General features: G+C 50.8%; 1 protein-coding gene across 1 annotated transcript; it reads right to left on the reverse strand.

Moving 5' to 3' along the window:
• Positions 1 to 4,657: 4,657 nt before the first annotated feature.
• On the reverse strand, positions 4,658 to 15,772 carry FGL1 (fibrinogen like 1). The gene is made up of 8 exons (XM_074228202.1): positions 15,625 to 15,772; positions 14,707 to 14,770; positions 11,221 to 11,401; positions 10,133 to 10,292; positions 9,652 to 9,749; positions 6,723 to 6,811; positions 6,384 to 6,571; positions 4,658 to 4,885 (listed from the first exon to the last, which is right to left on the reverse strand). Exons 2-8 carry the CDS (start codon positions 14,764 to 14,766, stop codon positions 4,726 to 4,728), a joined length of 936 nt encoding a protein of 311 aa, XP_074084303.1. The 5' UTR covers positions 14,767 to 14,770; positions 15,625 to 15,772; the 3' UTR covers positions 4,658 to 4,725.
• Between the last annotated feature and the right edge of the window lie 906 nt (positions 15,773 to 16,678).

The following is a 16,678-nucleotide window of genomic DNA, read 5'->3' on the forward strand; positions in this document are numbered from 1 at the left end:
GGCACAAAGGCAATGAAGGGCCTTCCTCAGGGGCTCCACTCACTGGTCCCCAGAATAGGATGGGGAAGATGAGTGGGCTCGTCCAGGGCCCCAGCCTCCGTCAGAGGGCCCTGTTCTGATGCCACTGGACCAAAAGGGCATGGGGAGGAGGAGAGCAAGGCCCTGCCCCGTGGCTGTCAGCTTCAAGAGCCCCAGAAAAATCTCCGCACCCCAATGGCATTGCCAGGTCTTTCCCAACACCCCGAGAACAGCGGTTGGAGGCTGGTTGGGTTTTCTGGGGCACTCGACAAGAAGGGTACTTCCTGCAAAGTCGTCCTCCAACCAGGACCACTGGGGAGGGCGGGAGTGGGCTTCTGCTGCACTGGGACCGAGGAGGCCAGGAGGAGTGGGGTCTCCAGTGTCAGAGGGCTTAGGATCAAATCTCCCTCTGACACTCACTTTGTGACTGGGACCAAGTCGCTTCACTTCCAAGACTCAGCTCTGTCAGTGGGGCAGGGGAGGCCTCGATTGGCTCTAATCTGGTACCCAGGGTATTTCCCAAGGCCAGGCAGCTGCTGTACCAACAGGGGACCCTCACAGTCGTCCTAGCCAGTCCCTGACTTTACAGAGAAGGAAGGAGGCCCTTTGGGGTGGGTGTTTTCTGAGTCTGCTGGGGAAGACCCAGTTCTGAGGGCCTACTGGAAGGCTGGCAAATGGCTAGCCCAAAGTGGAGGGCTGGGTCTCATTCTGGAAATGCCAGAAGGGGCCCTAAGATTCCCTCCAGCTTGAATATCCTGTAATTTTTAAGTGACTCATCCAAGTCAGGCCTCAAAACCCCAGCTCTTGGCTTCTAGTCCTGGACTCTACATCTCTGCCATGCTGCCTCCCTGGGGGAGCACCCTTAATCCGAGGGTGAGCATGGGGAGATGCTGTGGGGGCACATGATATCCCTTCAGGTAGTATCAGTCCCTTAGCTCCTCTTGGGGATGAGCAATCTCCCCAGGCTGCCCAGGAGTGGACATCTTGTGCTCCCCAGTGACCACCTGCAAGCCTGGCAGGGAGACTTTGCCTCCTCTGAGGGGGAGCATCACATTTCACCCAATGAGTGGGCAGTGTGAAAACAGGTTGCCTAGGGATAAGGAATCTCTATTTATTTATTTGCTTTAGTTTTTCAACATTCATCCATTTGCAAATTTATAAGCCACACACATTTTTCTACCACCAAGGTTGATTGACTCCCAATGTTGTTTTTCATGGGTCCAGTGTTCTCTTGGTTCTGCTCCCTTCACTCAGCATCAGGTGCTGTAATTTGTCCTGTGCTTCTCTAGAGTCCGACCACTCATAGTTTCGTATAGAACGATAACGTTCCATAGCATTCATAACTTGTTCGGTCATTCTGGGGTGAGGATCTTGGGCTCCCCAGTGACCACCCACAAGCCTGGCAGGGAGACCTTGCCTCCCCTGAGGATGAACATCACATCTCACCCAGTTAGAGGGCAGCATGTAGGCTCCCCAGTGACCACCTGCCAGGTGTGAACACTGCCCACATGCCCACCCCCTCCCAAGTCTCTCCTTTCTGAGACTGAATCTTTCGGGGACACCCAAGTACCCAGTAGCTGCCCCTTGAGTTTGCTTGGAGAGGTTGGAACCTGCCTGGGATGTACTGCTGCTGGTTGTGGTTCTGGATGTGAGTGTTTAGTGACTAGCCCTCCCTCATCTCAGGAAGACACTGACATTCCCAGAGAAACCCACTCATCGATGAGAAATGTGGGTTCATTCCTGCTGACTGACTCAGCTGCAGAAGGCCTATTTGCTCTGGAAAACTCCCGGGGAACAGCTCAAGGAGCCTGCTTTGACTCGTCGGGACTGCAGCATCCCCTCTCTGGCCAGGATTCCCAGCTGGCAGCCCCCCAGGAAGACAGGGAGCCTGTCTTCTGAAACAGCAGTGATGACTGAGCAATCATTCCCTTCTCCTCCATATAGGACTGTGGGAGAGCTGGAAAGGGCACTTGGACTGGGTGGGGGGGAGACTGGAAACCAGGGAGTCTCACATTAGAAGAGGGTGTGGAGACCCAGAGAGGGGAAATGACTTGCCCAATGTCACATAGCAAAAAAGCCTCAGAACAGCATTTAAACCTGAATTCCTATCACCCACACACCCCATCCTTGATAGCGTTGATTCAGAGTAGGCAGGGCTCTGCGCCGGGTCATCCCCTAAATGTTCTAGGACAGAGACACATTAAGAATCTAGATCACCAAGACTGATGCCTGACTCCCGATTCAAAGGTTCACATGGAAAAGTGAGGGATGGGGCAGTTAGGTGGTCCAGTGAATAGAACCCTGGAATCAGGAGGACCCGAGTTCAAATGCACCACAGACATTTAATAATTTCCTAGCTGTGTGACCTTAGGCAAGTCACTTAACTCCATTGCCTTGCCAAAAAAAAAGTGAACAGGAAAAGTGGGGGGGGCACTTAGCTCCTACAGGGTGGGAGACAAACAGGCAGACAGGTAAGCAGGCAGACAGATAGACAGCAGGTAGGCAGACAGGTGGGTAGGCAGGCAGATGGGCAGGCAGGCAGACAGGAAGACAGGCAGGCAGATGGGCAGGCAGGCAGAGTGAAAGGGTGGGTTCTGTAGGTAGAGAGCCTCAGTTGATAGATACAGCTAACAAGACAGAGTCATATGATTCAGAAATAGCTGGGACATCTAGCATTGATTAAACCCTGTGTTCCCAGCATGGTGAACTGGGAATACAAATTCAAACCAACTAGACAGCCCTGTCCTCCAGAAGCTTTCCCTCCCTTCCCTGGCTCCACTGTCCCATGGCAAGTCCCACCATTTCTGTTCAATCCACCCACCTCTCCCACCCTTTTCTAGGGAGCCTTGCTGAGTTTTATCTGAAAATCATCCCTTCTTCCAAAGCAGCTGCTCTGGCCCTGAACTTGCCCTGTGGCCGGGGAACCTCCTCCCCTGGCAGCCCTGGCATCTGTACATCCCTTCCAGTGTCCCGGACTCTTGCCGGCCACCTCATAATCTTGGTCTTGACTACCCAGAGACAATCAGAAAGGGCTCTATCCGAGGTTCCAGGCCCATTCCAAGGGCACCCCCTTCCCATCTGCCCCTGATAGTCCTTCCTTTCCTTTCAGGTCCCCCTTCCATGAAGCCTGCCCTGCTCAGCTTCCATCCCCTGGGAGCAGTCAGCTCTGGCTCCATCCTAATGGTTTTCCAATTTGGTTTTCATGGTTTTTCTTTCGATCAGAGTTATTGTCACACAAATTGCTTCTGTTCTCCCTCTTGGCCCCTTTAGACCTAACTAAGCTTGGAGACACTCTTTTTCACTCCCCAAACCTAACAGGTTCCTGAATAAATATGGGGGCCTCGGGGCTAGGAAGGGGAGTCCAGGTCTTTGATTTCTTTGGTGTGGAGTGGGAACTATAACGAACTCATCAGTCATCCAGACTGATTCAGCTCTAAGACCAGGCTTTCTCCCAGATCTAGAAGGGACCTCGAAGGTCTCTGACTCCCACCCCTTCATTTTACAGATAGGGAAACTGAGGCACAGAGGGATTAGGTGACTTGCCCAGCTAGCAAGTGGCTGAGTCTTGCAAGGTCAGCTCTGGGTGCCCTCTCCCACTCCACCACGACTATGGAAGACACTGTGTTCTGAAATGAACCGAACAGAATGAACCCCCAGATTGGGATCAGAATTGGGTTCCTGGGGGACCTGGAGGGAGGCTAGCTGCCTCGGCAATGCCTCCAGGCCGATCCTGGGAAGGCTTCACCTTGGGGGGACGGGACGGGAGCAGGGCAGGGCCAAAGGAAGCGGGCTGCTGCACCCCCCCCCCGCCCCGCCTTTCTATGGCATCTCTGGTGCCACGTCACCATGGGTCTTGCTGGAGCAGGTGGAGAGTGCCATCTAGTGGAAACCAGTGAGAGAGTGAGGCTTCACCAAGGAATCTGATGGGTGGGCACACTTGGCCAGGGCCTTCCACCACCTTTCCTTGAATACCGGAATGGTCCTCTTCCCCAGGAAGATTTCCTGAGGCTGCTGCCCATCTCCTGGGCACCACTGCTCCGACCATGCCTCAGTCACTGCTGGCCACAGTAGGCAAGAGCCACACACTCTGGATCACTCCATTGCCAACCACCTTCGAGAACTTAAAGCACCATAGAAACACCAGCTGTTATTATAATTATCATTAGCTCCATTGTGAGCTAAGTCCTTTGTAAATTGTCAGCTGCCTAAGAGACAGGAGCTTAAAGAACAAGAGCCTCCTACGGCCTCCTCTCCACTCCCCTTGTCATCCTGGCACTGCCCTTTCCCTCTCTAACTTATGCACGTCCTCACCCTGGGTGGCAACGGAGCTCAACATGGAACTCCGGCTGGCTCCAGTGGGTCTCAGGGCAGGGCCTGGCACCTGCTTGTAGCTCTTGGTTCTTCCCGAGATTGCCCTCCCAGAGGCATATCCACTATTAGCCAACTCTGGCACAAGAATCTAACTTTCCTTGGGTTTCCATTGGGTTAGTTCATGAACTCAACAAGCTCCCTGAGGGCAGGGCCCCCACAGCCATCCCTCCTTTTCCTGTTTGATCACCACCATTTATTAAGTGAATGTCTCATGGCATTGTCTTCCTTGAAAGTGTGCTAAATGACATGACATGATGGCCTCCATGACTTGCCTGGAGCATCAGCCCATTGAGGGCAGGTTTTTAATACAGAATGATAAGATCTCACAATGCAGCTTTAAATGACATTTGGCACAAAGTCACTGGGCCTGATCTTCATGACCACAGATTTCAGAGAATACCACCAGCCATGCCAGGTGTACCAAACGATGCCATTGTCCGTCTCGCCTTTGTAGGCCCCTTTGTAGTACAGACCGTTGAGGTTTGCTGAGTGACACCTGAGAGGGGGAAATGAGGACACCATCATCAAGGGAAGAGGGCCTTAAGGAAACCAGCTCCTTGGAGAAAGAAATCCTCCCTCGACCTCTTCTGCAGCCTGGAGACAGATGAAGATGGGATTCTTGCTTCTTTAAGGGGAGATGGGGAGGGTCCTGGCTCTGGGACCCCATTATGATAAAGAATTCCAGAAAGGACTCCAACAGTGCAAATACCCAATTGTTCTTTCACTAGAACCCTGGAGGGTGACTTCCCCAGGCTCACCCATTCACTCTATGTGGGGGAGGATTTGAACCCGGCTCTGCCTGACACCCCTATTCCATAAGACCTCAGGATCCCTCTTCTCTGGATCTGATTCACAAGTCTCAGACATCCATTTGTAATGGCCCTCATTAGGTGAATGCCATCCTTCCCTCCATTCTCATATTCTAAATCCCCAGTACCTTCTGAAGGCAGGTAGAGCCTGGTGCCAGGATCTAAACTTAGATGCTAAGTAGCCTTATAATGTGCTGGTCACGGAACTTCCCCTTGCCTCTTTCCATACCTGTAAAATGGGGGTAATCTCAGCTCCTATCTCCCAGAGTTGTTATGAGGAGCATAGGAGGCCATATTTATAAAGTGTCGAGGGCAGGATCTGGTCCATGCGTCCCCAGTCATAGTAATGTATTGTATGTTATTTAGGATTATTTGGGCCCCTCTGCAGGGGATTGACTGGAAAGCCTAGAGGCTTCAGTCTGAATAACCAAATACTGGTGAGGATGGCCGGTTTGGAGCCAGCCTCCCGGCCTCCCTGCTCTCCAGATGGCTCCTGGCTCCTTCCTGGCTCTGGTGACTTCACTCTCAGGCAGGTCACATTCCATCTTTGTCCTTTTCCCAGGTCCAGAGGAGGAGGAAGTGGAGGGGGTTCCAGCAAGGGTTTGGCAGTGACCACCCCCGGACCCAGGCTGAGTAGGAAGTGCCGCCGAGACCAGCCTCAAACCCCACCTCCCGGCTCCTTGTCCTTTCTTCTGCTGACCAGGCCATTCCTTCAAATGCTTAGTCTTCAGAGGTGGGAGGCTGACTTGGCTTAAAATTGGGGGGGGGGCTCCCCTTAATTCTCATAATGAGATCCAGCTTCCTGGCACAGTCAGGCATCCCCAGGCACTCCTACCTCTCCTCTGCTAAGTGTCTGTTGAACCACTGCCGCTCCCAGAAAGGGCTCCCTCAGAAGGAGCTGGGCCTCTTCTGCCTCCTCATCTGGCCTCCTGAAAGTCCCGGCTAAAACCCACCTTCTCCCAGCACCTGCCTTCTGGGCCTGCCTCCCATTGACCTCCTTTGCAGCCCGTGGGGCCTCATGGTCTGACCCGTGTCTCCCCCTGCTGAACCCTGAGCTCCTGGTGGGCAGGATCTGCACTTTCATCTTCCCACACGTCCCAGCGCTTCACCCGGAGCCTGCATACAGCAGGTGCTTACTAAGTGCTTTGTGACAACCTGACCCCAAGAGCTGCAGCACCACCCTACCTGTTGTACCACCAGCCCGCCTTGTCCTCCTTGGCGCAGTTCCCTGAGTAATTGTCATTGTCCCGGTCTTGGGTGCTGAACTTCATTCGCAGGTGACTAGCCCACCACTGGACCTCAGGATGGAAGCTTCCGGAGAGGGAGTCTCCTGCAGTGCCCGAGTATTCCCTGAAGCTCAGTTCATAGGAGCTCTAAGGGAAAGAAGTAGTAGCCTTGGCATCTGCCTGGGCCCAGAGGATGGGCACAGGGAGAGAGAACAGTTCAGTGGCCTCCATCCACTTCTAGGTTCCACCAGCCCTGACGGCTGGGGAGGGGAGTGACTCACACCACCCCCATTCTTACCTTTTCATTGCCCACTCGGAAACTTTTATATTGGGCGAAACGACGTTCTCCTTCAAAGTCAGCCAGGTCAATCTTGAGAGTGTAGTCTCCTGCACAAACAACAAGCAGACACCCCATCCTTGGCTGGCTCTTATGCTGCCCCAGGGCCCAGGCCCGGCCCACTGGGGTCTGCTGCTCCCTCAAGGGCAGACCCTCCTTTGCTGCTCCCTCAAGGGCAGACCCTCCTTTGCTGCTCCCTCAAGGGCAGACCCTCCTTTGCTGAGAGCCAGTGGTCTCCAGAAGATCCATTGGCTATGGGGTCTCTCTGGCCAAGGCTGAGGTGTGAGCTCCAGGAGGAATGCCAACAAGGCTCGGCTTCTAGGACTCACCACCCAGGCAAGTGATCACAACCTACTGCGGCATGAAGGGCTCCCAATGGGTGAAGAAATAGGGAAAGACACAAGGTATCCTAGAAGGAAAGAGTTCCACCCACCCACCCAGAGAGCCAGCATTGGAAGAAGGCCCTAAGGTTTGCAAAGCACTTTGCATTCAACCTTCATAAACTCCTTAGGAGACAGGAGCTATTAGGATCCCCACTTTACAGGTAAGGAAGCCAAGGCTCAAAGAGTTTCAAGTGACTTGGCCAGGGTCACACAACTAGTGTCTCCAGCAGAATTTGAGCTAAGGTCTTCCCAAAGGAAGTCCAACCTTCTGCAACACCCCCTCCCCCACCCCCAGCCTCTCCAGAGCACAGAATCTGAGCAGAGGCACCTAGTCATCAAAGCAGCTGGACCCCCAGGGAGGGCAGGAGAAGTGGTCCACAAGAGAGAAAGGAGGAGGATACCTGGGTGTCCCCAGCTAATGACAGGAGAGTCAGTTGGAGTCCCACCTCGTGACAAAGAAATCCTGTAGGGACCTGAAAGGCTGCCCCAGAGACCATGAGAAGGCTAGCTGAGGCTGGATGTCAGAAAAACCTCCCCACAAGGAAAGGTGGACTCCACATCCTCAAAGCACAATGGGCTGCCCTAAGAGCTGGCACTCTAAGAGCTGACACCCTGAGAGCTGGCACCTTAAGAGCTGGCATGCTAAGAGTTGGTGCCCTAAGAGCTGGTGCCCTATGGCTCTCCAAGCACTTCCTGAGTATGCTAGAATGGAGTGGGCTGGGTAGTGGATGTGGGACCCAGGATCTGGCTTCAGACTGAAGTGGGGTGGTCCTGAGTCACTTCTTACAGAAACTCAGTTTCCTTCTCTGTAAAATGGAGGCAGCACCTACAGCTGCTGCTTCACCAGGCTGTTGTGAGGCTCAAAAGGCATCAAATGCTTTGTAAACCTTGAAACAAGAAGAGAACCGCCCTAGAAGGTGGGGGGGGGGCAAAGGATACCGCACCAGGCCCTTCCCCTCCAGCTCTCCCATAGAGGTCTGGGAGCTCTGGGGTCATTCTGTTCTTTCAAGTACTTGTCGGACACACATGTCTACTGTTTTACAGAAAAGAAAAAGAAAAAGCCAAAAACACTAACATTGATGCTGACCCTCCCCTCCCTCCCTCTTTGTCTATCTCTCTCTGTCTCTGTCTGTGGCTATCTCTCTGTCTCTCTCTCTCTCTCTCCCTCCCTCCCCTCCCCCTTCCTCTCTCTGTCCCTCCCTGCCCTCCCTTTTTTGCTTGTTAGGATCTTTTAAACCCAACATTCAGAAAGTTTTCCTTTCTAAAGTCCGAGGCTTTGGAACCAGCCCCCTCTCCCAGAAGTCTTTAGAGTCCAAAAAAACAGGCCTGGGCCCAAGGCCGAGCTGCCACAGCCCAGCTGGGCTGGTTTCCAGGGACTTCATCTCACCAGGAAGCTGGGCAGTGGAAGCAACATTGGGCCTGAGAGACGCCAGAGGCTCCAGAGAGGGCAAGGGCGAGGGCTGCCCCGGCCTGGAGACCAGACCAGGGGTGGAGGGAAAGCAATCTGGGAGGGGGGAGGGAGGCCAAGTCTCAAGGAGTGGCTTCTTCTGGGCCTCTCATCTACCTGCTCAGAGGGGCAGCCTCAGCCTACAGGGCTGCCAGGGCCAGGTATGGCATCCCTCTGGTCCCAGGGCTGGTCACCAGACATTAGCCCTGAGCTTTGTAGCTACTGGACTCAGGCTAAGTCTGTGAGTAGCACTTTGCTCTTTGCAGAAAGGCTTAATTCAGGTTAAAAGCGGAATTAGGCCTCATGGGTTTGGGGGTGTCTATCATTCTCCAAGAGGACCAAAGTGGCATCCCTGGATTGGAGTCAAGTGCGTCGACCATGACTGATCAGACCAATCCCAACAAGGAGAATGTCCAGTACACAGAGCCATGGCCAGGAAGAGTCTGAAGGTGTGTGTCTAGCCAGCCACATGTGGGCACCAAAGGCCAATGAAAAAGAGGTCCTGCCCCCAGTGGGCACCAAATGCCAACAATAGAGAGGTCTGCCCCTAGCAACAACTGTCCCCAGTCCCTCCACCAGCAGTGAACCTGTGAAATCTAGGGCTTCTCCTGCCACAAATGGAGGATCCACAGGGCATGAGAAAGGGTTCTAATTGAAGGCCCCTCCCTATCAGCATCCTTTTCTTTCTTTTTCTCTCTCTGTGCCACCTGTTCTTCCTTTGTTTATTCCTGCTCTCCCTCTTCCCCTCTTTCTCTCTCTGCTGCTCTGTAAAGTTAGCTTGGCCCCTCTGCTTTTGTATCTCTCTCCCCCCACTACCCCCACCTCCTCTCTCTGCTTCTCTCTTTATCCCTCTTCCCTGTCTCTATCTCCCCATCTTTTTCTCTAATTCTCTCTTCCCTGTCTCTTTCTCTCTCTTCCCTCTCTTTCTATCCCTCTCTTTCCTGTATCTCTCCTTCCTTCCTGCTGGCAGTCATCAGTCCCCATGGGAGCATGGGAGCATGGCCAGGTGCCCTCCAAATATCTTAAAGGGAATTTTACTGCTTTTCCACATCCATCTTACGTTGAGTGGTCAGGAAGTGAAGGTTTTTATTCCCGAGCCAGTATTCGCCATTTTTTTGGACAAAATTTCCAAAACCTTTTTCATAGTCATCCCAGTTCCTGAAAATCCAAGGGAAAATCAAATGTGACTGTCACCTGCCTCCCTGCCTGGTTTTCCCTCCCCTTCCTCTTCCTCCTCCCAATGCTTTCATTCATCTAGGAATATTCTTATTCCATTTCACTGAGGCCAAGAGAAAGGCACTGACTTGCCCAAGGTCATTGACCACCTCAGTGACTGCGGCAGGCAGAGAACTCCACTGCCTTGGCCCCTAAACTGGGCCTCTCCCACCCTCCCTAATGTACCCAGGCCCCCCTCTCTTCCTTTTCTTTTGGGGGAGTAAGTAATACATCCTCAGAATTGTCTTCACTAGAAAGGTGGTGCTTCAAAGCCTTTATTGGCCTTGCAAAGTCCCATCGCAGCCAGGTCAGCCGGGGCAGGGTACCTGTTGAAGTTCTCCGAGCCATCCCAGCGTCTCTGCACCACTGTCCAGCCTCCTCCATCTGCCATGTCGCAATACACAGAGAACTCTTCTGGGCTTTGTAGAGGCTTGATTTTGTAGAAACCACTGAGCCTGTGTCCATCATTGAACACCTCCGAACAATCTGTTGGCAAAACATCTGTTGAGAGACTCCCAGGCCCAAGGGGAACCCTGAGATTACATTCAACAAAGCAGCCCTGTGCTTTATAGCCTGGGATACCAGACCAACACGAATGGTTCCTGGCCTCTGGAAGCTTACATTCCATTGGCAGGATGCCTCAAAGGACCCAGAAAAAGAAATCTAAAATAATCTGTGGAGGGAGAAAGCACTAACAATTGGGAGGAGGGGGTAGAACTAGGGAAGGGGCACCTGAGCAAAGGATCCAATGGCCAGGAGGAGAAAAGAGCACATTTCAGTAATGGAGGAGCCCAAGGGAAGACACAGCAGCCCATTGCTGTCCTAGGTACAGAAAGCATCTAGAAGGCAGACCTGGGCTTGAGGGTCAGTTAGGTGCCCTGGGCCAAGTCTGGGACCTCAGAGAAGGACCTCAGATTTGGGGTAGAGGCACCAGAGTTGCAAAGAATGGGTCCAGGGAGCAATCTCCTTCAGCATCACAGTTCCTGCCTTCTCCCTAGAGACCCTCAGACTGTTGAAAGCCACTGCTCCCCAGAATCAGGGTTTTAAATGCATAGAACACATGGGATTCTCAAGGAAACCAATTCTACAAAAATAGCTCACAAGAGTTTTTAGAAGTTTCTGCCCCCCCCCAGGTTACACAGGTAGAATGGGCCCAGGGTGGGACTATCTCTGTGGACCAGTCTGTATGGTGTGTATCGGTCTTTAGGGTTACCTCGAAGAGAGCAGAGAAGGTCCCAATGGGGTAGCAGACACATTAGGGACTGAGAAAGGGTTTCCTGGTTGGTTTGTTATCTGTCTTGGGAAGGAAAGTTCTCCTGGGAGAGCTTGAAGGGCACAGGTCCCATTCCCCACCACGGATGGAGATGGCAAAGACCATGGGGAGGCTGAGGAGAGGCTGCCCTCTTCGTCTCACCTGCGTACTTCCTCCTCCCTCCGAGGTGTGGGATACTCTTTTCAGCTCCCCGGTCGAGCAGCTGAAGCTCCTGGTCATGCAGGAGCTGCTCAATCCTCACCTGCTGCTTCTTCACCTGGGCCTCTAGGACTCTCAACTGGTCCTTGAGCCTCTGCTGCTCCTGGAGGCAGCTCTGGAGAGCCTGGAGGAGGAGACAGATGGAGCTCTCCAGAATAGAAGCAGTAGATGACGGGATGGAGTGGGCACCTGAAAGGCCAGCCCCGATGGCTTCCCTGGCACCCTTCTACTACCCTCTTCCCTGGCCCAGATGACCAGGCCCAGCCTGGTGAGCACTCACACCCTGGTGAGTACCAGAGACCTGCCAGAGAATGGCCCATCCACAGTGCAGGAAGCACATGCTGGCTCCACAAGAAGAATGGAAGCTCCTTGAGGACAGGGATCCCATTTTTGCCTCTCTAACACTTATTACAATGGCTGTCACAGAATCAGTGTGTGGCAGGACCCCCTGGCGGGGCAGGGCAGTATCAAGCCCTGGCACTCCTCTTTTTTATTCCTCTGCTCCTGGATCATATCTATGGCTCTACTCTATCATCCTAGGGAAGACCAGCAGCTACCTCCTTCTCCTCAGTTGGAGCTGGATTTTCACTCTGCTTGGATTTTTTTTAATAATCTTAAAAAGATTTATTTATTTAAGTGGTTTGCCCAAGGTCACATAGCTAGGCAATTATTAAGTGTCTGAGGCCAAATTTGAACTCAGGTCCTCCTGACTCCAGGGCAGTTGTATTTTTTTTTTAATTTTTTAAATTTTATTTATTTAAAGTAGTGGAGTTAAATGACTTGCCCAAGATCATAACTAGACAATTAGGAAGTGTCTGAGGTCATATTTGAACTCAGGCCCTCCTGACTCTAGGGCGGGTGCTCTATCCACTGCACCACCTAGCTGCCCCCTTGGATTGCTTTTGATCTCAGCCTGCTCAACGGTCTTTTCCCTTACTCTGCCCTCAAGTCACCCTTCCCCTCTGCCCTTTGAAACCCAGTTTGCCCCGTGGAAGCCACATCTTGATTCCTTTGAAAAACACTTGTTTGGAAGGAAGGGCTGACTACACTTGGAACTCAAGTCTCTGGTCACAGAGTTAATGCAAGTCAGTGCCCAAGCTCTTTGGTGACTGAGATTCTGAAGGTTTGAAAGCTGATTGTTAAGTTTTCAGTGTGAACATTTAAAGCACAGAGGTGAGCAAATCCCACAAAGATTTATTGTGGGATTTATTGTTTTGTTGATTGTCCTGACTTAAGAAAGCATTGGGAATAATTGTTAATGGCACAGATTAAACTTTAAAGAGTTACAACCCTCAATTTTGTTTTGGCTTGTTTGAGAGTCTGTTGAACATTGACCTGCACACTTCTGGCTTGAGGTTATTTGAACCTCACTTCCTAAGAACCTCCTTAAGAATTTGGGAGTCTGTGAACTCATCTGACTGGCACAGTGGCTAGGCCAGACCTGGGGTCAGGAAGCCTCATCTTCAAGAGTTCAAATCCAACTCAGCCACTTACTAGCTGAGTGGCCCTGGGCAAGTCACTTAGCCCAATTGGTCTCAGTTTCCTCATATATAAAATGAGCTGGAGAAAGAAATGGCAAAGCACTACATTATCTCAGCCAAGAAAACCCCAATAGAGTCACTGGCTTTGGAGTCAGGAGGATAGGAGCTCAAATTTGGCCTCAGATGTTTGACAGTAACTAGCTGGGGGACCCTTGGCAAGTCACTTCACCCTGACTGCCTCACATTGACTGGCCATCTCCAGTCATTCTGATTCCTATCTGATCACTGGACCCAGAGGTTCTGAAGGAGAAAGTAAGGCTGAGGAACTTAGCCCAGCCCCCCTCACTCACATCCAGTTCATCTGCTTGTCATGATCACCTCCTTGATGTTGTGGTCACAAAGAGTTAGAAAGGACTGAAAGGACTGAATAAGAACAATCACCATTGGGTTTCCTTTCCTTTGTTTCAACAACACTAATTCCTTCCCACTTTGGGAGTAATTATTATTATTTTTTATTTCACAACCATCTTTTACTTACCAATTTATTTACCTTACTAATTGTTTGGCCAGCTCATTTTACTTTGCCAACTCCCTTTCCCTTTTCCTTCTCTTTGAATACTTCTCTCTCTCCAGGTGGTGATATTCAGTCAATTTTTTCATTTTCATCTGTTTTTCTGCTCTTATTGGGGTTATCTTGGCAGAGATACTAAAGTGATTTGCCATTTCCTTCTCCAGATCATTTTACAGATGAAAAACTGAGGCAGAGTAAAGTGATTTGCCCAAGGTTACACAGCTAAGTGCCTTTGAGTCTGAATTTGAACTCAGACCTTCCTGACTCCAGGCCAGGCGCTCTATGCTTTGTGATGTCCCTTAGATGTCCCCTCTCCACAGGTCCTTGCCCTTTGGTCCGGCTCCCTCTCCTTCAACCTTCTCTCACCTGAAGCCATAAGAGAATGTTCTCCCTCCCAACTCCACCTCTCCCTCCTCCATCTCTACCTAGTCTTCCCCACAGATCCAGACTCCTCTTCCTGCATCCTCTTAGTCACTCGTTTACTCCCTCTCCTCCTGGCCCTTCACTACAGCCATCACTGATATGAACATCTCATCCACTTCCATGACTTGAAGTCAATGGAGCCTTGGCAAAGATACCTGAAAAGAGCCAGTGGTCACCCAAAATGCATTGCTAGATTCAGTTAAATGATTCCAAAGCCCGGCAGCATCCTTATTTCATCTGACCCTCAGAGCCAATCAATCCACAAAAAAGGACCCCTTAGCCCCTAAGCTGAGTTAAGCAGAGGGTATCCAAACACTTGGCCTCAGGAGCTTATATTTGGAAAGGGCAAGATAGGGAAGACAGAGTCCAGGAGGGGACAGAGGAAGAGGAGGCTAGAAACCAGGCTTGACCAATCTCAGGAAATGGCTTGGAGCATTTAGGCAAGGTAAGACAAAGTCAAAACTCCATAATCAGTGTCCTAAGGAAAGTGTCCAGTGTCCAGTGTCCCAAGATAAGTGTCCAGTGTCCCAAGGAAAGTGTGTCTAAACTCCTATTGAAGGAAGAGTGCAGGTGGCCAGGCTTGGTGATGGCCAGGAAGAAGATGCCCCATTGGCCCCATTAAAGAGCAGAGGAAGCTTACATCAGCAGTGTCGCCACCATTTAACTGGACCTAAGACTCAGCTCCCCTGACCTTCTCTCTACTGCCCACTGTGCTTCTCCAAGAGCTAAGATTTTCAGTTAGAGTTCACTTGGGCTTTTTGTTGTGCCCACAGACTCCTGGTGGGGAAGAACTTAAGGGGCCCTAATATGAACCATGTCATTCCCCAAATGCATCAGGAGTGAGTGAATGACTGACTGACTGAATGAATGAATGAATGAGTGAATGAATGAATGAATTCCAGAGACAGCAGCATTACATATCCAACCCCCGGGTACGAACAGCAGAAACCTCACCCAGCTTCTCCAGTTCATCATCAAAGTCACTGCAACGATGACACTGAACCACTTCACCATCTTCCTGTTGGGGGAAAAAAGTACCACTAACAGAAAATGAATCCTAGATTCCCTTTTCTGAGCACAGCTCTAAGTTTGCTCTCCGCTGGGATGAGGAAGCCTAGCCTAGTCTAGGTCCTCTTTATTTGGGGAACTTTTGGACCCATTCTGGCTGGCTCCAGTTGGGAGAAGACCATACCTAGGACATCACCATAGTCTGCTGTTGGGAAATATTGTTGTCTCTTTCTAATGTGAATTTGTGTTTTCTACACTAACAGCTTGAGTTGATAAGTTGCACGGCCATTAATGGTGACTTGCTATTCACTATTGCCATTATTCTATAAGTTTAGGTAAGTTAAGATTAAGGCAGAGGTTGGACTAAGAGAAATGGAGCTCAAGGTGAGTGAAGAGAGAGTGTCATTTGTTAGCCATTTGAGTCTAATCAGTATATAGCACCCAGACTATCAGTGAAACTGGAAGGAAAGGGCATGTGGAGACAAGCCAGAGAGGTGGGTGTATAGTCTAGCCCCCCCATCTCACACACACACACACACACACACACACACACACACACACACACACACACACACACACACATACTTTGTCTATGGGGCTTTAAGTGATAGCCTGGTAAGAGACTGTGCCCTGAGAAGGGAAGACCTTAATAGTGACGATCTGCTTTCATGGCCAAATGAGGGGAAAAGCAAGAAACTACCCCCAAAAGAAAAAAAAAAGAGGCATTATATCCTGAGATCCCTATCCTAGGCTGATGTTGGAGCTAGCAAGTCTAGATGAATTATCTCTAAAAAGAATACCCAAGAATTTTAAGGCTGATATTATCCCAAGCACAAAACCCCAGAGACAAATGGCAAGACTTGCCTGGGGAGGGTCTCCAAGAGTCAGTGGGGCAGCTAAGTCTTCCTGCAGACCTCCTCCTCCTAGACTCAGGCCTCCTCAATGGGGCAGTCCCAGTGTCCTCAACGACACAGATCCATGGAGTAATGGTGCTGCTCAAAGACCTTCCCCGGAAATAGGACCCTGGCCGCCATCCAGGAGTCAACATAAGAAAGCACTGATTTACTGGAAAAAGAGACCCAGGAAAGGTCTGGTATCCTGATGTCCACATACTGGGCCTTTGCTCAGACTACGAAAATGTGAACTTTGGTTTTCTTTAAACAGGTTGGTTGTTGCTGCTGTTTTAGGGAATGCCCAGATCAATTTTGATGACTGGATGTGGACATGGAAAGGATCTAAATGATCACCAGCCCAACCTCCTTTTGTTCTGGATGAGGACACTGAAGCACAGATCCCTGAATAATCTAAGGAAGGTCACCACGTAAGGGCAGTCAGAGAGGAGAGACAAGTCCAGGGTGCTGGAGGCCATATCTCGAAACTTGAATCCCCGCTTGTGCTTCCAGAACCCTGAAGCTCTTCTGTCTGATCACCAACTCCCATCCTTCCATCTCTCCCCAGTCTTTTCTACTCCTCAACCTATACTTTATTCTCATTGGAACATCCATTCCAGGGTGGGCAAGAGTCAACTCAAATCAACTAAGAACTGGTTGTTAATGAGTACTTTAGAAACCCAAATCACTATGAATTAGCTATAAAAAGGCTATAAATCAGTAATTTGTGGTTTTATTGATTGTCTAGACTTAATGGAGAAAATGTTCTTGTCAGATTAAATATAAACTGTGTCCTGAATCCATTTTCCCTGGAAAGCTGGTTGTTAAACATTTCCCAGCACATCCCTTCCTCAGCCCCCCCCCATCCTTTAGTATTTTTACAGACCTCTCTTGTTCTTGATTCATTCCCTTCCCTTCCCAACTGCACCTTCTCCACTGTTGTCTAGGCACAATCTCATCACCTTCTCATAGCCCTACTGACACCTGACAGTCAGCTACACCCAAGCATCGGAGGGACACACTCTTAT

This window comes from Macrotis lagotis, chromosome 3 (genome assembly GCF_037893015.1).
Source record: "Macrotis lagotis isolate mMagLag1 chromosome 3, bilby.v1.9.chrom.fasta, whole genome shotgun sequence".
Lineage (NCBI taxonomy): Eukaryota > Metazoa > Chordata > Mammalia > Peramelemorphia > Peramelidae > Macrotis > Macrotis lagotis.

Excerpts from the sequence above, each read along its gene's own strand:
- FGL1 (XM_074228202.1), bottom strand. The coding sequence starts at position 14,766 with ATGGTGAAGTGGTTCAGTGTCATCGTTGCAGTGACTTTGATGATGAAC. Across the intron at positions 10,293-11,220 it reads AGGGAGGAGGAAGTACGCAG|ATTGTTCGGAGGTGTTCAAT; the intron begins GTGAGACGAAGA and ends TTTTGCCAACAG. Across the intron at positions 6,812-9,651 it reads TCACTTCCTGACCACTCAAC|GAGACTACACTCTCAAGATT; the intron begins GTAAGATGGATG and ends TTGTTTGTGCAG.